Raw genomic sequence first — 23,846 nt, 5'->3', positions numbered from 1 at the left:
TCAAAGTACATGGTAAGTTAAAAATAGTTTATTTTAAGAAATAATTTTAACTATTACCCAAAATGGATCATAAGGGGTAACCATAAAATGAAATTGAACACTACACAACTTGCACATATAATGAATAATGATTTTGAACTTCTATTCATATCTGTCCCTCATCATGATGAATATCTTGTCGAATTTCTACCTGGGGACTTGCCTGAGTGCTTACGTAATTTTTATCCTGATTGCTTGGGTGATTGTTTCGATTATTTACTGGTGGTTGATTACATGCATATGCCTCATACATATGAAAAATAAGCAATTAATCTTTCCCTCCCAATTGCACAGCCCCAAAATGCTAAAATCATCATATTTTCTGCTCTTTTCAAAGTTAAATGGTGGAATATTGTTCAATGATAATAATCTACATACCGTCAAATTCCATGTAGTATTACTTATTAGTTATTATCTGGGGCAGACTTTTTCAAAATTAGTTTTTTTTAATTCATTGCACAAAATAAACGTGCGAGTCATACAACAGAACTTGTGGTACAAGAGAATATGATGGCCGGTTTTTTTAATATGATTGCACTTTGGGTACCATGGTGTTTTGCAGGCCAAGGAGGGAACGGGGAGATGAAGTAGGTAAGGTTGGGGGCAGGATCACAATTGAGGGAGATGGACTTGCCTGGAATGCATACAAGCTCTGCTGAGTATTTTAGTTGGGAGTGTCCAAAGATTCAAACCCAGGACCATTTACTGAGGTGGAAAACTTTCAACAATGTTGCCCACTTACAAACCTTGGTTAATCCCAATTCCCAATCCAGAAAATGTCTTGCTACTGGGAAGTTATTAACGTACATTGCTCCTGTACTTGTATTTAGTTATCCAGAGAAATATTTTTGGTGATAGATGATCTTGTTTCTTCAGAGTGGCTCATAGCCACATAACTATACTGGGTGATAATGAGTTATATTGTCATTAGATGAATGTCAAATTGTTCAATTCAAACGAGTGACCTTGATAGAAACAATGAATCTTAAGGGAAAACATATTTTCAGATGAAGGAAAGTAAAAGTAATCAGAACAATGCAATTTTCTGTTCACTTTTAAGATACTAGCACATAATTTATAGGCAGTGGGTGTCCACTCTGAACTTCCATTCACAAACCAATCAGTGGGCTTGTTTCGACTGGCTTCAAAAATAGACTAGCTAAAACGTGACTAGCTAAATAGAATACCTAAAAGTGGATGAAGTAATTTTGAGCATAATCAACATATTTGTGAGAATTAGACAGCAATAAGAAGTGCGGGTTTTCTTCAAGAGAATGTGGGTTTTCTTCAAAATGTTAGGACATAGCCATGGGGCGCAGGCCCTGGGCTGGGCCTGAGCCTGAGGCGGCCCAGTCAGGCCCTGGGCAGAGGCTGTGCTGGGCCCCCGGAACACCGAGACATATCTCGGTGCACCCTCCAGCCCGGAAATCTTTGGTGCCCTCCTGTTCCATAGCTGACAGAGTTAACAGTCTGAATATCAACATTGAGGAGTTAACTTATTTCAATGATTTAATGGCATAATTAACAGCATCTTGAGTAAACAAAACAATAATTTAAATTAACATAATTCATTCTGGATCATTTCCATAGTCCTCCCCTGTGCAGTACTGATGCCCTCTGACCATGACCATCCACCCCCCTTAAGAAGGGGTCCAGTACAGGCCTGATTGGGCAGCAATGGGTTAATGTTGCTTCTCAAGTTTTCACAGAGTGACTGATAATTCTCCATTTATTGGGTTACACTGCATCTTAATGTGCCATAGACAACAGTTAATGTAGAGCAGCACTTTCAACTTGAAGATACTTGGAGGATCACTGGAGGAACTGTTCCTGAATGCAAATCTGGATGCAGTGTAACCAAAAGAATGGAGAATCAGACTTCATACAACCATTATACAAAAATTAGCTCATCCCTGTTGAAGCTTTATAGTAATAGGAATTAAAAAAAGGTATAAATACATTAAATAGATAAGAAGAGTGAATGTGTAGGAATCAAGATCCACAGATTTTTTTTAATAGGAAAACATGTGAATTCAGCGAGTCTTTAAAACTAATTCTCTTTGCTGCCATTGCAGTCAAAAGTTTTTTGTTGTGCCATTAAACTCTGACCACTAGGAACACAGAGAGGAACATTAATACCACTGATAGGCTCCTTGATGATGCTAACGAATGTTGAAATGTGAAGACCAGTCCTTCCATAGGGTTCAAGCTGAGATCATCACTGCTTATAATGTCCCTGCATTGAGAACAGAAGGAATGAAATTTTGGTATACAAGTCAGTACATTGAAAATATTATTTTCTCTTGAATAATCAGATATCTCGCCAATGTGTGTATTCTAATAATCTCCTAAGAATTAATATGCAATTAATGTTAATCTTGGCTTTTGATATTAATTTCTTTTTTTATAATAATAAATCGTTTTTATGGACTCTATTTTAGTCTCTCTTACTAAAGATAAGTCAAAATGGAAAAGTTTTACATTTTAGTATTATAACATATTAAATATCTCCACCATTTCTGAGCAAACTTACCCAGGCTTGTACGTTGCAGCAGGAGTTGTGATGTTTACTGTCAACTTTTTGTCATATAAATCAAGAACGTAAGCTAGGTTGATGTTTTCCAATATGTCTTCCCCAAAATTGGCTGCTACTACAACTCCAGTTTCTTCTCCATCATAAGACCTAATGGAAGGCAATAATTATAGTATCTTAAATCAGGGTTGATGTTGACCATGGATCTCACATACCTTATCAACTTACCTCTTGAAAGCGAGGACTCTTGATCCAATAGACGATACTTCTAAATCCCCCTTCTGTACACCTGGAAGTTTTCGCAGCTGCACTATTTGCCTATAAATATTGTAATGGCTCATTGGTAGAGTTGTCTGATCTTGGACATTGATGATGTTGTAGTTCGGATTGACTGGCAACCATGTCTCGTTCCCTTTGGTGAACCCTGAAAACCAATTTAATGGACAGAAAGATTAATTTTTTATGTAAAAATTCATGGTTAATTACACGAAGAGTGTAATTCACTATTAATAAAATCCTTTTTCTCAGCCTGGATTCGAGCCCGTATAACGGTTTTTGCTATGTATTCAACTAAATTATCATTATGCTTACGACGTGTTTGTAGTATGTACACGTATTATGTTTCATAAGTCAGTACTATACTATGTAAACTTATTGCATTGCATGGTGAATTCAATTATTACCAATCAGCATATAGCTAAATGTAACCCTTCCAACCAATCATATTGCTTCTTTTGTACTTGCTAGCTTCTTCAAGATAAGCCATTGAAAATATCTAGATCTCTTTCTACAAGAATGTTTCATCACAGTTTCCAATAGGCTACATGCTGCGTTTTGCTCATAATTGATTTAGGTTTCATATCTCATGCCCCTGAATCTTCTGGCTCTCATAAAACTGGCACTTTGCCGCTCAAATATGCTTCCTCGTTGCTCCATGCTTTAACTGATGGAATAGGCTACACGCTGTGTTTCGCCCATAATTGATTTAGGTTTCATATCTTATGACCCTGAATCTTCTGACAAGAAATTGCGAGATCCAGGTTTGCCAAAGGAAAGTAATTTAATCTGGATGCATTTCACACTTGATGTTATATGCTGGAAAGAAGAGATAGGGCTAGGATCAATGCTTTTGAGATGTGGGTGTGGAGAAGGCTGGAGAGAGTGAAGTGAGTGGATAAATTGAGGAATGAGAAAGTGCTGGAAAGAGTTGGGGAGGAAAAAACATTATTGAGAACTGAACAACATAGAAAGGGGAATTGGATCGGGCATGTTTTAAGATGGAAGGGGATTTTAAACACAGCAGTCCAGTCTAGGGAACTGTAGAAAGAGAAAAGAAAAGAGAAGGAAGAAGGCTAAAGATGATAGATGTAGTGATGTTTGAAAGAAGGTATAGGTAAACCATAGAGGAGGCCTTGGACAGGAGGAGGTGGAGACAACTTTGGTGTTTGGGACTTTCCAGGAGGTAGAGAACTAGTTGATGATGATGTAATATACTTAAACTAAATACGAACAAGCTTTGCATTCAATCGTGACTGTGTACCAACAAGGGCAGTGTCCAAATGTGTGTCTCACAGTTCAATCAAACTTTGTAGTGTTCTAGTCTATTGAGAGCAGTCCTCAAATCACCCCCCCAAATGGGTTTATAATGGAGATGGGTCGAATAGCAGATTTCTCGAACTCGAATATCGAATTCGAATATTAAAGCATTGCTCGAATATTCGAATACCTCGAATTTCGAATACCTCGAATACTAAACGATGAATGCGGGAATGTTTGACTCGGTTGCCTATGCAGCAGGAAACACAAGATTTTGGGTAATTTTGATTTCCTTTAAAGGATTCGAACAGGAATTTAGCTGATTAATGGAATATTTTAATTTTATGGAAACAATTGGGCATATAGTTGATTCAACTAACATCTCTTTCAAATATTCTAAGGGGACACACCACCTCAGAAAAATGATTGCTTGCCGTCTCGGCATTTACACTGCTACGATGGATTTCTGTCTGATGTATACATTCTTATCTACCAAACGCCATTTCAGCGGCACGCCCATCTGATACTCATTGTCAGCTTCATCCAACTTCTTATTTTCAACAAGTAGCTCGCTTTACCTCCACTCCTGCTCTCAAGTGCCAGCGGACAATCCGAGGCGTTTTGCAAAAATGCACGCGCTTCTCCACCGGATTTTCTTCGATTATTTTCGGTCCATCTTTGGATTTTCTCACGAGATAAGAAGATGAATTCGAATTGCTATCAGGGAGAAACCAAATTTCCTGAGAAAATATCCCTTCGTCTGTGACTGTAACAATAGATATTTATAGCACAACTCATAAACTGTAACTTGATATATGTTTTCGGAAAAAAATACCGCATCAACTTCAGGGAAGCTCTGCTCCTCATATCGAGTCTCGCCAGAATGCTAAGTCTCCGTCGTATTTTGACATTTATTTCCTCGAGTACTGCGGTGGCATAACTAGGAATATGCTTTGCGGAGGATTAAGGGGGTAAGTGGGGGCTACCCCCTCAACCCCCCCGGGAAAATTTTTGAAAAATAACATGCCTGAAAATGCATTTTACATCATTTTGGCATTTAAAATTTAACTTTCAGCAGATGCAGTTATTATGTATCAAATCCAGGCAAGATTTTAAAATAACTTTTTATTTCTCTGAGGCTTTGAAGGGGATCTATCAATCGCCCCAATAATTACGCCACTGTGAGCTGAGAAAAAATGGTAGTTTCAAGTATATTTTCAGTCAGTAAAAAACTTTAACATGGAGAATGTCTCACAATGACTACTAAAATTCATCCTTCGAGAATATTTATACAGGGTATTAAGGAAACATTGAATTAAGATCTTTAAAAAATCAGCTTAATAGCTTTGCGGAATTTGTGAAAAAAATATCGCCAACCCGACCCCATTTATCATTCTTCTACACAACTTACGGCGAATAGCCGCACTCTCGGTATTGAAATTAAGTTGAGTTGATTCTAAGTACTGTTCAGAGTTTACTTCTCAATTCCATATTATATTAACGTTACTTTTTATTCCGATATGTCCTAGCTTCACGGTTTTAGCCGAAGAAACACGGATGAAAAGAGCTTGAAAAAATGACTACGACACTGCGCGTTCCAAAATTTCACGCTAATTTTGCCGTTAATTTAGCCAGGTTTCCGCGCTTATTTTTACACGAACGCCGCCATTGAGGAATGGATAGGTAGCAAACAGTGACGGTCTGGTCCGGTCGGCGATCGCCGAAAGCCCCGAGCCGACAACGCTCGCGTCTACCGTAAAGCGTGCATAAAAGGCGTAATTATAAAGTACTCAGATTAGTTGAATCAAATTTTTTTTGCTGTTATAAAATTATTCGCTTTCATCAGCAGATTTACTTACAACATGCTCAGCTGTGAAAATCTCCCTTTTCATAGTATTTTTTTCTTACGAAATTGCTATTTTTAAAAACTTTTATCTTGTTTTTAATAGCCAGAATAGAGGTAACAGAAGCAGGCGAGATATAGTGGAATGACATCCTGTTAGTAATGAAAGAATAGAGAGATGGCGCTTTTCCTCTGGTTTATTATTGAAAGTGCGACCCGTTTCGACCGTTAGGTCATTATCAAGTACAATAATGACATGGCAGTCGAAACGCGTCGTACTTTCAATAATAAACCTTTGGAAAAGTGCAATTTCTCTGTTTTTTTCAATACTAATAGCCAGAATAGCATTATAATCCATCTCTGGGTTACAATTTCCAGATATTTTCCGGGGGAAGACCCCCAAATCCCCGTAATGAGCCTCAGCCGAGGGCCCCCAATCACCAGACAGGTGCTCCCTGATACCTCCGCCACAGGGTATTAGTTTCTTGGTGTTTCACTTGCTGAATTTCTACGTAACAACTGAATTATTGGTTATGGATTTCATCATTAGAAGCCTCAGTGAAGTATAGCAGAAAAATAGCAAACTTGGTAAATTACTTGCTCTACTCATAATTCAACCCTAATTGGCTTCTTTTTAGCCTAATTCTGGGTTTAAAAAAAATGTACTTTGCTTTAAGTCTTATCCTTACTTAAGATTTTCAACTCAGATGAATACTCGCAAGACTACGACTACTGACGCGTTTAAACATCTGCCATTTGTGCAGCGCGAAAGGTATATTATCAAAGGAGGAATTACTTTCCGCAATCGGATTCAACTCCGAAGGTTAGAAGGGCGTGGGAATGAGGACTATAATCGGGAAATGTAACACAGAGTTCCTCACCTTAAATTCAGGGAATCAGTCTTAGACGTGATGGTTGCGTATCAGAGAATGGTACATTTGAATACACGCGTCTTTTGACGTTCTTAGAACACGGCCGACGCGCGCATTCTGCATTACAAAATTTAAAGGGAGAAATTAGCTTTTGTCCTCTCTGTATATTCTGTGCCTCCGTCCAAGGGCTCAAATCACACAAAAATATATTTTCATGATAAAGGATTTAAAATGTCAGATGACAGAAAAAGGAGAAAAATTTCAAAGACTTTGGAAAGCAATTCATAAAACGAGTAACTTTGTCCGCAGTCACGCGCACGGGTGCACGACCACCGTCTCCTTTGCCTCAGTGTGGACTTCAGACGTCAACACCGTAGAGGTTTTCAAGCTGTCATTAGAGAAAATATAAAGTTTCCTTCAACGAATATGCCATAAGAGCCCATTTATTTCTACCTTACTCAAGGTAACCCAACATGGCGGACGGGCTAAAATGCCACGCCCCCCTGGCTTCACTTGCCAGCGCTGGGAGGTATAGCTAGCGCCCTCTCCAGAACCTCTATGGTCAACACCGTGTTCAGTTAACCCAGCCTGAGATTCGCTTCGGAAGTAGTTGGCCTGATGGTATAACTGGTAGCATACCTGCCCTCCAATCGGGAGATCCGGGCTCGAATCCTGGCTAAGGTAAATGACTTTTCATGGTGAATTTCCTCCTTGGCGTATGAGATTTTTGTAACAAAAATTCTTTTAAAAAGCAAATGGAAATGAAGTAAAAAATCAAAGCAGAAAACCCACACGAAAACACTCCACCACTAATAAAAATACACGACAAAAACAGGGAAAAATACATTGGAAATTTAGGATGATAAAACTTCAAATGAAGTTTATTTGGGTAGTGATCTCTATTCAAGAGAGCACTCGGTCGTAAAAAAAATGACACTCAAAGCAGGTAATTTTCTATTTTAGATCGTACCTGCGAAATTTTGGTAATTCCACTGCTGCGGGGTTCTCTGCGGATCTCTGGACACTGTGAGATAATTATCAGGACCAGCCTCTATGCCAATGGGATCCCTCGTTTGATTGAACGTTATGCCCATGTTGTCCAACATTCCGATCTCTTCACCGTAGTACGTCACAGCTGTCCCGGGGAGTAGAAGTGATATCATGTTCAGGGAATCTATCATCTTGGGGTCGTATCTGCTCCCCACACGACGGTTATCGTGGTTTCCAAGCTATTGAAGTTTGCAATAGTGAGACGAAACATTGGCTAATTAATAAGCGGTTACGTTAAACAACTCGTTGTGCAAAATCATGTAAGTATAATTATTACATCTACATAAACAATGTACCGCGCAAGTCACCACCAGGTCGAATGCAATGCAGTAATTTATTTTGCTAGTTTAAAACTGAATGTATCTTTTTTATTATATCATCGTAAAAATATTGTTGCTACCGTTTATTATATTTATGTATCAAAATTATGTACTAATTTTCATTTCGAACCCTGAATATGGTTTCTAAATAAACCGAAACTTATAGGTGAAACTTGCATGTTAATTTTAAGACCTACACCACAAGATTTAAATTTGTTATTGAATATAGAGGTCAGAAAAATGAAAAAACACATTTTATGTAATTTATTACTTCATTGTGCACGCGTTATTTAATATTTTCGCACTCCACTAATTAAAAGCTGGCACAAAAAAAAGATAACTTTACGACATAACTTTTGGATCAAAAGGGGCATCCAATGATTAAGTTAGGTGATTTCAGCGATTTTTAGCCCCACCCCCTACTCTCCCCTTAGTGAGATATCGTGAGATTTGGCTCTACCCCCTCCTTTCTCCCTCTAATCTCACATGAGATTATTCATAATGTATATTTTCAGTCTAAATACGTTAAAATATGCTTCATTGCCTTGAATTTATTTTTTTTAATTTGCTTAATTATTTTTATGTAATACTAGTTAAGACTAGTATTTAAGATTATTAAGATCGCAATTTTACGCTGTTTCTTGCGGAAAATAAAATTACGTGATACTTGCCAGGACCCCCCATCTCCCACACGTGAGATTGGATGAGACTCGGCTTGACCCACTAGATTATATTAACAACTATCGCCCGACCCCTCGAGTTTAAAATTTTCCGAAAATTCAGGCTGATTTTGGAGACAAAAAACTATTGAGTAGAAATTACTACAACTAAGCCCATTTTCTAAATAATTTATGATGGGTATAACTTTAATCTCTATTAGACTGAGCTCTAAGTTTAATTAAGGAATTAAATGGTTTTGCGGTGGGTGGGAATGGACACTAAAATTTTTTTAGTTTCGGCAACCCGCATACCATACAAATTGTCCGGCTGCGTTTAGCATCACTTAAAATTTTTTACTTTTAGAAGCCGAATAAGTGGGAAAGTTAGTTACAGTACTGTCTTCTAAATAGGTTTTTGTCTCCAAAATCATCCTGGATTCCCGCAAAATTTTTAACTTTAGGGTTCGGGCTGCAATGGTTAATATAATTCGATTTTGAAAAAATTTCGGATCTGATACCCCAATATAAGTTTGCAACTTTCCCGCACAAAGCAAATTTGATCCTGAAAAAAAGTCATTTTTCGGTCCATCTTAGCATGCACGTCATATACGTCTTTCCTGTTATAAATCGTTTTAAGCATATTAAGTTGGGACCACTTGAGATTCATTTAAAAATTTAATTTGATTTTATTCTGTAAATAATGCACCCCATAGTACTTCATTTCGTTCAGTGTCTCATCAATTTATTTAAACCTTTTACATTGAGGATGACTTGGATTTTTGCAGAGTGTCCTCAAATTTAAGCAATGAGATACATTTCAAGAAAAATCTTCTCTGCAATAGACCAAGATATCTAAAATACCTTGGTCACAGAAGCTGTATAAGGGGCCAGTGGCGCCGCGAGGGGGTTTTGGGGGATAAACTCCCCCAGAGCTCAGAGAAATTTTGAAGTTTAATCCATTTCACTAAATTATTAATAAAATATCTCTCAGAGGGCCGCAAAACTCACCATTTTTGACCATTTATAAGAAATTTTTTGTAGTGGAGGGCCCCTGCACCTCCCGCTTACCCTGGCGGGTATTCCACCCTAGTTTTTTGCGCCTAAAACCCCCCTAGCCTTAATTCCTAGCTGCGCCCCTGCGAGGGGCATATGAAAAGTAAGGTCTCCAAATCCTGGGCGTCGCCGCATGCAGCACTACGCTAATTCTAGCCACTCTGTTGTGTTTGTTGGTCCTTTCCCCTTGTCTTCGCATATACATTGCCGCACAAGCAGGATAATTATCGTTATAATTATCCATTCGCGATGGGCGTTCCGATTGCTGCTCCCGCCAAGTGCAAACTGCGGTCTATCGTTAAGTTTTTGCATGCGGAGATTGTTTCTCCGATTGAAATTCATCGCCAATTGGAAGAAGTGCATAGACTTGAATAATTTACGGATGAGGCGCAAAAATTTACTGATTGCCTCTTCAACGTACATGACGAGGAGTGGCATTCTCAAAATCATCGGGCATCCGTCTTATGGGGCAGAAAATGCGTGTTGCTGGTCGATATCGTACCAAAGGATACAAAAATCAACTACGATGGGCACTATGAGAGCCTAAGCAAACTTCTAAGGGCTAACTAGAACTAAAGACGCGGTACATTGACAAAAGGCATTCGATTGCACCAGGAAAAGGCGTAATGCCCACAAGGGATAACATGTGAACCACAAAAAAAAAATTGGAGACCTTAATTTTCAAGGGTTGTGATATCTGTAAATCGTGGGTGTTAGTTTCTATACTTACCACCCAGTTAGGCCATGCACCCTGCGGTAGATTGGACATCCAATCATTAATTGCAAGATCGAATAAGTCAGCTTCATCCCCCAATTCTGCCAGCAGGTTGAAGTTGAATGGAAAATGGGCAATTGAACGATTTTGATCTCCGTACTGTTTCATTATTTCGTCGGTTGAAGTGTAAGATTCGGTGATCATCACCCTGGAAGCAAACGAATCAGTGGCATGTATAAATGTTGACTGTTGCTGTTACAATTTAACCAATTTTGGTATATTTGACTGCAGAGAGGATGCCCAATTCCATCCCATAGAAGCCTGATTCCTGTTGCCACTTCGGTCGAATTCTAATCGGTTTTCAAAAATGTCCGCGGCGCGGTGATGAGTACAATGCGATCCACTTTTTCCCCAATATTTTGTATTATAATGTTTGTAATTGCAAGGAATTGAAAAGTTATGAATTTGGTAAATAACATCATCATTTTTATAAATTTCGGTTAACAACCCTAATTACACCTTATTTCCCCATGAAACTCGGATCAATTTTTCCGTCAGCGACGCGAGTGGCGACTTTTGTAGGCCCATAAAAATGCGCGATGGGTGATAGAACATTTAGAGGCCAACATGGGGATCCTCTTTTGTAGTATTCGTGGTTTTAGAGGTGCGGTTTTTAGATGATGTATCTTTTGTTTATCTTATTTGTTAGGTATTGCCAATTTCATTTTTTTCTAAAGTCGTATTCATTAAGAGTGCAGCAATATTGGAATCATTCAAAAATGCGTTCACACCAGCATGCGTTAACTACATATCAAGCTGATTTTTGCTCTTGTAGCACATATGTTGGTAAAACAGTTGTCAAAATTGATTTCAAAAATTTGATTTTTTTAACGATGGTGAAATTTATATTATGCTTCCAATTCAAGTGAATCGTTTTTTACATAAACGGTATAATGGAATCCTCTCGTGTAAAGTATTTCGGAGATATCTTTTCCTCGAGAGGAGACAAGGACTACTCGAGAGGCTGCATTTTATTTCCGCATTCAATACGAGCAGAACACTTCGACTCCAATCCACGAATTCACTCCCTGCCGCTCTCGACACTCGCCGTCGCGGGTGCGAGGAATGGGGGCCACGAAGTTTACCTTCAAGCAGGGTTGGCAAGTGAAAAGAACCGGAAGTCCAAACCAGTAAATTTTCATTTCGTTCCTGGGAGCGGAATGTAGAAACGAAACGAAATGGATTTTGACCCAGGGAGCCAAAAAACAGGGTCGAAACAAAATCGGAGAAAAAACTACTTCGGGGCGAAACTAAACTAAAACTCTGGAACGAAACGCAGATTATGTTTCGCACCAGTGTGACCACGTGCTTCACCTTCGAACGGTTTAGTTTCGACCCACACACCGAAGTACGGTTGAATGAAGCAGAGGTTCGGCCTACCGGTATTAGATACATGAGGCATTGGGGCACTCACATTGTTCCCACTTTACTACCAGGAGAACTGTGAACGCAGACAGGCCGTTCGATTTTTAAGCTCGATGTTTTAACCTGTCTACACGTATGTCAAACGTAATTAATCGAAACTATTCCCCCTTATCCTCCTCCACTCAACTTCTGCCCTAGTAGCACAAGAAATGTTGGGCATATGCATAGATTATTTTAGGGAAATATGTTTTGTACACAACATGAGCATATACTTAAAATATGTTCAACAGATGTTTAAAACCACATGTTTCCAACATATGCTCGACATATTTCCAGCATATGTTCCGACGATGTGTTGAGCATATTTTCATAGAAATATGCTCCACATGTGTTCAACGAAATATGTTGAGCATATATACGTAGAAATATGCTCCACATGTGTTCAACGAAATATGTTGAGCATATATACGTAGACGTATGCTCCACATGTGTTCAACGAAATATGTTGAGCATATATACGTAGACATATGCTCCACATGTGTTCAACGAAATATGTTGAGCATATTTTCAAGAAAATATCTATGCGTTCTGAGAAATATTTCGTCGACAAATCGAGGGGATACGTTCGCTATAAGGCTACGTACAAGCACTAATCGTTTCGTGTTAAATATAGAGAGCGATCAGGATTCGAATACTGCATGCTAGTTTTATATTTAATGTAAAGGAATATAATCCCATGGGATCGAAAATTTACTATGAGCAGCAGAGTTTCGATTAATTTAGTTTCGTTCCCGGGTGTAAAGTTCTGTCTCGGGTCGAAACTCAACTCTTTGGTGATTTTAGTTTCGTGCGGGAGCGAAAATAAACATAGGCCTTTTATTTTCGTTTCCCTCCGGGTCGAAATGAAACATTTTCTTTTCACTTGCCAACCCTGCCTTCAAGGCAGGCAGACTTACACGCTAATAACTTAAAATATATGGATGTACGGTGACCCCGCGAACCTCATGCATGAATTTGAATGTAATAAGCCGTGACTGAGACACTCACCTCGTGATGTTGTCCGTTTTGTGCGAGTATTCGTCCAGCATCGCTCGGAAATCTGCGAGGACGTCAAACGTTTCAGGTTGATTCATCGTGTATATGTGCTTGAGGTATCCGTAATTATTTGGGTCGCTTACGCCCGAGTCCAAATTGACCGGCTCATCGGGGAAGCCCTCTTTCTCCACAAGATGGTTGGCGGCGTCCATGCGAAAACCATTTACGCCCAAGTCGAGCCAGAATTTCATGACTTCCTGGGTTAAGAAACTTGCGATTAGCCAAGGAAAATACTTCAGAAGCAAGTAGAGTAATATTTTTGAGCATGAGGTTCCTTGATTATTTAGCTTTTACTTATACCATTATTTTTTACCTAAAGCGACCCAGGTTTCGAAGAGGATTCATCATCATCAGGCGTAGGTAAATTATTAAAAGTAGAGAAATTTAGTAAAAGTTAACTAAAGCCCGAATCACAAGGTCATTTTTTTCGTCGCGAAAAGTGATCAGTCGAGCGATCGCTTTTCGCGACCGGAAAAGTGACCGCTCGAGTGATCATTTTTCTGAATCACACGGTCCCTCCCGCCGTCGCCTTTTGCATCACTCTCGATATCGCAGCTAGTAGTCATAGGACCCGCATGACGAAAATACATAGCGTGTTTGTCTATCTATGTCGTTCCCACGTTTGCCAAACGTTGCGCTGCAATCGCTCCGTACGGAAATGCGTTCTGATTGGCTGATATGGGGTTTTAGTGACGGTTTCACCGACGGAAAGAGCTACCAGACGAGTGATGAAAAAAGTGATGGGAATCCTCATCATTGGAGTGATAGCGAATAACAATTGCCGGTGACGATATTTGCGAGTGATCACTCGGAAATTACGAAAAAAATGATCGTTTGATTCAGGCTTAATCAAGAAACCTTATAATGGAATCAGTTAAGAATGACTTAGTGATTTTTTTAAACATGATTTGTCACAAGGAATTATTTTGAAATATTGGCAAGCAAGGGCGGATTATTTATTTTTTGGGGGGGGGGGGGGGGGGGGTCCTGACAGGCAAACGGTCTTCTCATATTTGAGATTAAAAAACACAGCAATAAATGCACGACATATTCTCCTTATTTTAATATGAAAAATGGTGATATGTAATTAGATGATTGGAGCTGCGAAATACACAAAACAAAAAACGAACGTAATGATAACCGTATTAAAAATCTTGTCTATTTTTTAAGCATCAGGTGGGGGCACGTGCCCTCCCCCCCCCCCTCCCCCAATTTCGCCTATATTGGCAGATATTAATTTTAAATTTTTTACCACCACATGAAGGTCCAAATTGACGGTATATTAGTCACAAATTCGTTTTACAGATTACCTAATTCATAGTAAAAAAAACCGAAAACAAAGTATTGTTCCATAAATAATTCAATGCTTTCTACTACTCTCAACGGCTTGCCGTCATTATCAAGACCAAACAAAAAGTCTTAACTCCAAGCCCAAGCGTCATTATTTAGACTTAAGTTTGCCTTGATAATGACGTTAAGCCGCAGTTACTAGTAGGCAATATTAAATTATTTGTGGAACAGTAATATGTGGAACTGTGTCAAGGTCAACTATTATTTAGAATAGTTTACCTGATTATGAATATATGCGTCGAAATGCCATTCCAATAGCATAAGATGACCTCTGATTGGCTACACGTAAGCCGTAATGGTTACCTAGACCATCTTTCTTACGCATGCAGAGGAATGGCATTTTAACTCCATTAAGTCATACGGCTTATATGCCGTTTTAAACTATGCATTAGCATAAAATGGACTCACCTTTATTTCATTCGTAACGTTTTCATTCCGGTAATTAAGATCTGGCTGGTATTCAGAGAACTGGTGAAGATAATATTGGTTTCGCTTTGTGCTGTACTTCCAGGCTGATCCACCAAAGGCACTTGTCTTGTGATTAAAACAAAGGTTTGATTAATGTCGGGTTATTTAAACTAATTTCTCTCGCAATAATTTCTCGCCCGGGGAACATTCTCTATGAACACGGTTTATTACAGAAAGGAAGTGCAGTTCAGCTATCTAATGACGTCTAGACTTTACGAATACATTATAAACCCACAAGTCACATTCTGTATCATAAGGCACTGGAAACTAATGATACAAAGATATTAATAGAAAACTATAGTGCAACACATATTGCGAGAGGGTCAATCTTACATGATATTATCACAAGTTCAGTATATAATATTCATTAATTTTTATTTATTAAAATTGTGCATTGAAAAAACTGCGTACAATCTTTATCAAATGAGAGCATAAAGCGTATTCGAGCATAGTAGAATAGCCCAGTGTAATGGCGTCGTGATAGGACACTTGATGCGATAAAACTCTGGGAAATGGCAGGATTGCCATTTGCCATTTGCCCTGTTGCCATATGCCTTATATACATCGCGGTCTCCGGCAGGAAAAACATTCAAAGTCGTGAGTTGTCCTGAGCATCCGGCAACAAGGCAAACTCGCGGCCAATCAGAGCGCTTGGCTAAAAGTTTTTGAAGTTTAAAAATGATGCGCTTCTGACCTAAATATCATCAGGAATTTGGTTCCTACAGACGTAAGCTATCCAAGGTTAAAATTTTATAACACAATTTTTCCTCACCGTCTTTACTAGGATTGCTTTGTAAAACTTTGAGCTCGAAAATCATGCCACGTAAATTGACAGATTTGTTAACCAAGAATTTCCAAGAGAAATAATTCCCCTTGCCCGGGAATCGAACCCCGAATCTTTGTATTTCCGGGCGACTGCGCAGACCACTATGCTATCCAGGTTCTATAATTACCATGGCAATTATACCGTGGCTCAAGGTACTAGGTGTTAGGCCCTCGCGGTCCATCAAGGACGGCAAGGTGAGGGAGAAAGGACTTCCAAGAAGCCACAACCGGTTGAGAGCCACAAACCTGCGCTAAAGCCGCGCAAAGCGGTAGGTGTGATATTTCTAATCCTGCCACGTGAACGGCGGTGAAATATACAAGAATTGCCATGAGAAAAAATTCCCCTGGACCAGGAATCGAACCACGGACCTTTGGCTTTCCGGGCCACTTCGCATACCCAGGGGTGCCGACTTACAAAAAATATTGGGGGGGCCCAAACCGAGGACCTTGCCCCGGTAAATTTTATAAGTAGTGAATTTTAAGTTTTTTAAGCATTTTAGAGGAGTCGTATGATCAACATTAGAACCCTGATCACTCGAATCTCGATATCTGGACACTCCGGGGAAAATTGACTAGCCTGACAAATTTTTTCCTCACATCTGTAACGAATTTTTGGGGGGCTTGGGCCCCCTCAGGTCCCATGGAGTCGGCGCCACTGCGCATACCACTACACTATTCAGGTTCTTTAATTCCTATGGCAATTATACCGTGGCTCATGGTATTAGGTGTTATGCCCTCGCGGTCCATCAAGGATGGCAACGCGAGGGACGGATTTGTTGTAAACTACGCAAATCTCTGCTAATTTCGAAACGAATGGGTCAATTGTATATTGACAGTAACATTAACAGTACTTTCAAAAGCCAGTAATTACCCAATTGTTAGGTGGGAAAGCATTCTGGGAGGGAGGCCTGAACGTTGGATCTGCCCACACGTAGTAGTCCTTGTATTTTGGATCATTTGCCTCAGACTTCTTGAACCAATCATGCTGGTCGCTGGTGTGATTGGGAACGAGATCCAATATCAATTTGATACCTAGGAAAGAAATACAAATTGTTGAATCTAAAAGCTGCTAAGTGACGTACGCACATGAATTATGTTGTGTCAATTTTCTCAGTCGCGATACTGTTGATTTTGGGTTTGCCGCCTTCGGCGCATTTGCTGGGATAATTCATTCTATTGATTTGAATCCCGTGATTTAGAACCCGTTTACAAAAAAATACATTCATATGATTTAGAGAGTGCAATAGAGGTTTGGAGGTACATGTATAACGTTCGTTATAATACTTACCATTATGAGTATGACACTCAAAATACAAATATTTTCAGATATATATACTTAATACAGAGTTTCAAAAACGATATTCACGGATATTACAAAAACATTAATTGTTTTTGTATGACATTATAAATGAAGGTGAAAGTAGTAGTCTAGTACAAAATGTATGAGAGTTCCACATGGAAAAGTAAGGTAGAAGAGGACTTTCTACGTCATGAATTTTAAAAGTGATAATTGTTAAAATGCCCCTTTAAACAGAATTTGTAATTCTTTTAATATCCCATGTAAGGACCTGAATTTATTTGAGCATCAAAGGAGATTTTGCTCGGAGATGATAGAAATTTTGTACAAAATTAACTTGTAAATCAAAATAATGTATGTATATTAGGGTGGTCTTTATTTTTAAAGTTTTCGAATTTCTTTTGGGAAGCCCCAAGTTTTGTTCCATGTGGTGAGGAAAGAAATCAGAAAAATTATTTTTGCAATCGGGTACCGGGAAAACGTGCCGCATCGCACTTACAGTTTTGAAATTTTGTTATTTTTGGGCGTTTTTCGGATATACCTGAAAATGATGCCACTTTTGGATTATTCTATCACTTTTATGTCTTCTACAACGACTTTTTAGACATTTTCAGTGTATCACCTTAAATATCTTTCATTTCTGCCCTTTGGTTCCCGGGATATTGCACCGAGAGTGAACGCACGCCACCTCAGTCAGACAACTTTAGGTGGCACGCGGGTTGCATGCTCTCAATATTTGTTGATCATTCTCACTCATCGTAAAAGCATAAAATTCTTTAAATAAACCTTACACTTCGTCAATATAACCTTGAATGTTATATTTATCACAGTTAATTGCCAAAACGGGCTTAATAGCAGCGGTTTATTCTCCACACATTGTACATGACCAGTCTGACACTATCATGTAGAATTTATATTTATTTTTGTTATGACCGTTCATCATGTAACTCTTTTTATACGTTGGATGTATGTTAAACACAACAAATCGGCGCATTTGATGGATGTTAATGCAAATTTCGCTTACTTCGACCTCGGTATCTCCGGATAATCTTTTTAAATCGATACCAAAAATTGATTATCGAAATTGCCACCGTCCGCGTCCGCGCATGAATTATTTGGGATATGCTATTCGGTATTCGCTCAGTTCTGATAAAATTTTATTGAGCAGTTTAGAAATTTTCGTAATACAGGAAACAAATACGAGAAGGAAAAGGTTTATGCACCCAAGATAAACTAGTGTTGTACAGTTTGTCATACGCAATAGGTGAATACATCCTTATTTGTCTTTGCATTGTGACGTCAATTGAAATCACCGGGTAAGTACTCCCATAAAAAGTAATTGTACGCCCACATCTAGGTTGATTTTTTTCTTTGATGAGTAGTGCAAAAACGCCTTTTCAGATAAGCCAAGTTTATAGACTTTTTGCTTTGTGTGACAACCCTGCCGATTCCAAAATTGAATTCGTTCCGACGAATATATTTATATTTTGGGGAAAAACAGCCTAACATATATTACCGTCTCGTTAAAAAATTGCGCCAAAAATTCAAGTTTACTTTGTAAAAGAAAAACAGTCAAAAATTAATTTGCGAATTTTACTCAAAGCCTATTAGCTGAAATTTACTTCTTAAAAGTACCTTATCATTAATTATTTTGAAAAGTTGGTGTATTTATCCTTCTAAATTCTTTACGCCCCATTGCATGGTCACCAATTAAAATTCATGGTAACCTAAACAAAAGTCCACGATAAAGGTTTCTCAAACCTTCCCCAAATATGTAATAATTTTATTTTTGCAGTTTCAGTATTTTTTGTGAAATAAAAATTATAATCAACCATAGTCAAACGGGAATTAAAGGATTTCACTCCATACTTTCGATTAAAGACCTCTTTCAGCAAAAGTTACCATGAGGTCTTGGATATCGAGTAGACGATTTTGTTTCGCCATTATCCATAAATCATACTTATTATTTCCATGAAGGTATTTGAATCAGTCAATGTAGCATGGGAATAACTCAAGTTAAAAATCGAAGTCAGTTACCAGCTTTTGTAATTAGGGACTTGGAAGTTGTTAATGTAACCTGTCGCTTCAGTCCAATTATTAGGAGGACTTCACACTCTCCCCTGGCTATGCAGAGGGCGAAGCAAAAAAATTAAAAGTTTGAGACGTCATCAGAAATCTCTTAAATGTTAGTGACGTCATCAGATAACTCTGATTACGTCACTAACATTCAAAATAGGTGATTACTTTTGAAACTTTAAGTTTTCATTTGCGAGTGAATGATTGAATTAAGAATATTTTTGTCCGTAATTATTTATTTTAACTAGTACATTCCAGTTGAAGGTATGGAATCGTGATTTCCGGCCAGATTAAACAGCACAGTTGACTATTTACTCCAGGTAGGAGTTAACTGTTGCTGTAAACTGTTACTTGCTTAGGCTCTTGGATTCAGGTCGTAAAACTTTAAGATTCGCTTAGTAGTAATCCATTACGATACAATTTAAAATTATATTTATTTAAAGATTCCACTTGAATAATTATTGATTAACCCGACCCTCGCAGTGAAAATGAACTAGAAAGAATATGATTTATGTGCAATAAGCAAAAGCCGATGCGGCATTGAAACCCCAATTTCCGATTTAATAAGGGACACAGCAAAGTGAACAATTGTCAGATGATTTTTATCAAAATCTTAATTATTTCCTTTTTCATGACTATTCAATTTGATGAAAATAGAATTTCCATTCGAAATAAGGAATATGAAAAAAGTACGCTACATTCATAGACAGTCCGACCCATGAAATCCATCGCGTAATCTAGATTTTGTTCACTTCAATCTTACCGTAACTATTTTCCACATTTATTTTGGAGGGGAGTGGATCAATTGATTTAAAGAATAATATTAATAATATACGCATTATAATAAATTCTTTATGAATGAACCAGAGGCCTGCTTTGCGGGCTACGGAAAACTCCCCTTAACATCCAGATTTTGTAACGCATTTTATTTCTTACATGAGGGAAAATTTAAAAATAAGGTCTCCTTAGTCGCTGCGCCGCCGCATGAACAGCTAGGCGCAATCCTCAAACACCATCGTGTTCCTGGATTCCTCCACTACCATTCTCGACTCCTGCGGAGCATTTTCGACCGCTCACTGTTGGCATAGCACCAATCCCCATGGAGCTTTCCCTAACATCTCCGTTCAGGTGTGAAATTCGGTCTGTCATACGATTTTAGACCGAAAAAAATGTGGCACCTATCGAAATTTATCGCCAATAGGGGGTTTCCTATATTTTTATAGCCTAATTCGAAAGACTATTACTCCTGGAGTACGTATTTTATGCTTTGAGATTTTTAAATGATAATATATATTTTTGCGATTAAATGAAATTTGAAAATTTTCAAGCGCGCGAAAACGCGACAGCTAAGCATGAATGCTGGGAAAAGCCCGTGTGACGTCATTATGGTTCTGGCTACCGCCGTGTGAAGCGACCTTGGTGCGAGGCTATGCGCGCCTCTACGATACAAGCTGCTAACAGGTAGCGCTTGGCTTAAATAAGGATTATTAACACCCTATTAAACGAAGGAAACTTTCCGACCGTAGGCAATTTTAATAGGTGATCATTAAGAGATGTTTCCCTAAGCTTTGTACCTCATGCATGCATTGGTAATCTCAGACGATGTAAAACTCCTGACTACACGTGTAGCATCCAGGTCCCTGTGACGCCACGTGGAGTGGCATCGCATGGCCGCCATTGACAATTGACCATTGGCATTCGTCTAAACTGGGATTTCTAAAACCAAATAATTTATATATTATGAATACACTAATTGTGGGTAACAAATCGCAATCAATGCCTTTCGTTTTCTTTGATGAAGGAAACTACTACTGGTTGAAGTATATAGTGAAAAATGTATGGATTTTAATTACGTTCATAAGTGGTGCCACGAGCTCCTTTCCGGCCGCAAAAACTTCCACCGTCACGTGGAAGCCCAAACTGCTCACCGAAGACCACCAGAGGCAGCGCGTGGAATGTGCGGAAGAAGATGAGCGCCGTTTTGAAAGGAGATGACTTTTTGATTCCATAGCAACAGGCGATGAAACCTGTGCTCACCACTATATCCCAGAGGCGAAGCAACAGTCTAAACTATGATGCCACCCGACGACAAGGTGCAACAGGAGGTTAACGTATATCTTCGCAACGCGGACGGAAGTTGGTATGACAACGGGATTCAAAAGGTCATCATACGGATGAGAAAGGTATCGAGCGTCGTGGTAACTACATCAAAAAATAGCTGAAGCCCTATCCTTTCCAACGATGTATCCAACAATGTACATAAATGTCATATTCAGTGGTAAAAAAAATGGAGACCTTACTTTTAAGTTTGCCCTTGTATATTTTTTACACATGGAAACTTATGTGAATTTCGCTTCAGGCAGGATACAAATATTACACCATGATAAATTGATTACTATCCAGGAAATAACGTTATTTATGAGTGGTACTCACCCAATTCTTTCAATTTGGCGACCAGCGCCTTGAAGTCTTCCATTGTTCCAAAGAGTGGATCGATGTCCACATAACTAGACACGTCGTAGCCAAAGTCCCGCATCGGTGACTTCGTAATGGGTGAAATCCACACGGCGTCCACTCCCAGATTCTTCAAGTGTTGAATATTCATCGTAATACCTTTCATATTGAGAATTAATTAACCCCCAATTAGTACACGCGCAATACTCTTATGCAACATAATAAATTTATTAATGCCTTGATCCCTTAGTAATGCTTATATATAGTTGTTTTGATGTAATGTTCTTTCCCGGCGAACAATAGCAGTGAAGTATTCTCGGGTCTTGCATCGTGTAAGGTCCTCCATATCTACTTCCAACGTTTCGACAAGCAACTCGACCTTTAACCTCAAAATTAATAATCATCGCGCCTCCTACTGTCCGTCATTCCCTCATGCATCACTTACATTACATACTTACCCATACATTCATCGCTTCACGACTAGCTCTTAAACGATTTCCATGGAGTACTTAAGAAGCATTCTAGGAGCCTCCCCTTCCTTCAAGCACTTCCCTCTTCAATTCACAATAAGGCTTAACCCCTTTCATTCCATCTAACAATCCTATTATCTTCCTTCCTCTCCCTCGTTTGCCCAACATTCTACCCTCCAACAACGTTTTCAACATCCCCTCCTCGCTAAGTACTCCATCCATCCATACTTTCTGTATCCCCCTTATTTCATCTAGAAGCTGACTCTCCTCACCCACCATGTCCAGCACTTCGTCGTTCCTCCTCCTCTACACTCCGTCCGCTCCGTCCACTACATCTTCTCCATTCTTCGCCACACCCATATCTCGAATGCCTCCACTCTTCTCTCGTCCTCCTACATAAGTGTTCATGTTTCTGCACAGTAAATCACTACACTCCAGGTCAAACTCTTCACTTACTTTTTCCTTAAATTCATATAAAACGATCCTCTCACGAGCTCCTTCCTGTTCATGAACGCTCGCTTTGCTAACGCATTTCTTTTCCTAACGCCAATTATAGCATACTTAATTTTTCACTATCTCAAATGCTTCTACTTCTAAACCTAATTGTCATAGGACTATGACTTTTGGATGTTAGAGCTGAGACATAGCGTAACACATGTAATGTGTGAAAAATTTATGAAATTCTCTTTCCTACTAGCGTTACATTTAACTACTATAAATTTTTTTCATTAACTTTTCTCGGATATTTTAGAATACTTTATCTCAGGATTGACCGAAAATTTTATTTTTTATTTAGATACATCTAAAAAAATTATAAACTAAGACATCGTATATTCCCTTAATTTTAATATTAATCATCTGCCCCTTCAATATCGCTGTGATTAAAAAAATTACGTGATACTTGCCAGGACCCCTTCCTCCCCCACGTGAGATTTGGTGAGAATTAGCTGGACCCCTACCCCCCTTCAACGCCACACGTAATTAATGGATGCCCCCATTAATATTAACAAACATGGACCGCCAAAGTTTTATGAATCCTACGATTAATTAATCTCCACTCACCTTTGATGTCACCGTATCCATCCCCATTGCTGTCCATGAAAGACAACGGGTATATTTGGTAAATCACTGTCTTCTGCCACCAATCCAGATCTTTACCCCTCGTGTGGTTCCAAATGGAATATTCCGCGAGCGAGCACAACCCCAAGCTGAGGACAAGGATCGAACGTAAGGCGAGGAACGCCATTGTTTGTCGGCGATTACTGTGGAAACGCAGCGCCGAGACTGAAAAGGATCCGTCTCAAGCAAGGAATTTTATTGTGGGACCAAGGGGAGAGGGACTCTCAAGGTACGTCAGAAAGGTGGAGTGAGTCTCGTGATGATAAAGGAACTGCGTAAGACTTCGGGGAAGATACTGCATCACTGCATCCGGAGCTGGAACATTTGCTCAAGGGATGAGTTGACTCCAAACGACGATTCTCGATTCCACCGATTCTCTGGCACGGAATCGAGAATCGATCGCCTAAACTCGATTCCGATTCTATCGATTCCAGAAAGATAAATGCTAGGGATGAGTCGATTCCAACTACCGATTTTCGATTCCATCGATTCTCTTGCACGGAATCGGAATCGAGAATCGATCGCCTGAAATAAATTCTGCTTCCATCGATTCCAGGATAAAAAATACTAGAAATGAGTCCATTCCAAAAGTCGATTCATGATTCCACCGATTCCTTGGCACGGAATCAAGAATCGATCGCCTAAAC

At 39.0% G+C, this 23,846-nt stretch overlaps 1 protein-coding gene across 1 annotated transcript; it reads right to left on the bottom strand.

Annotated features, from left to right (window-relative positions):
• Nucleotides 1-13: 13 nt before the first annotated feature.
• LOC124167685 (maltase A3-like) lies at nucleotides 14-23,393 on the bottom strand. The gene is made up of 10 exons (XM_046545672.1): nucleotides 23,143-23,393; nucleotides 21,590-21,769; nucleotides 16,655-16,815; nucleotides 14,899-15,024; nucleotides 13,093-13,337; nucleotides 10,636-10,828; nucleotides 7,794-8,052; nucleotides 2,801-2,996; nucleotides 2,573-2,722; nucleotides 14-2,275 (listed from the first exon to the last, which is right to left on the bottom strand). The coding sequence occupies exons 1-10, from the start codon at nucleotides 23,324-23,326 to the stop codon at nucleotides 2,137-2,139; spliced, it is 1,833 nt and encodes a 610-aa protein (XP_046401628.1). The 5' UTR covers nucleotides 23,327-23,393; the 3' UTR covers nucleotides 14-2,136.
• Nucleotides 23,394-23,846: the final 453 nt, after the last annotated feature.

Source organism: Ischnura elegans, chromosome 11 (assembly GCF_921293095.1).
Source record: "Ischnura elegans chromosome 11, ioIscEleg1.1, whole genome shotgun sequence".
Taxonomy (NCBI): domain Eukaryota; kingdom Metazoa; phylum Arthropoda; class Insecta; order Odonata; family Coenagrionidae; genus Ischnura; species Ischnura elegans.
The sequence above is the reverse complement of the archived record's forward strand: the minus strand, read 5'-3'. Positions and strand labels throughout refer to the sequence as shown.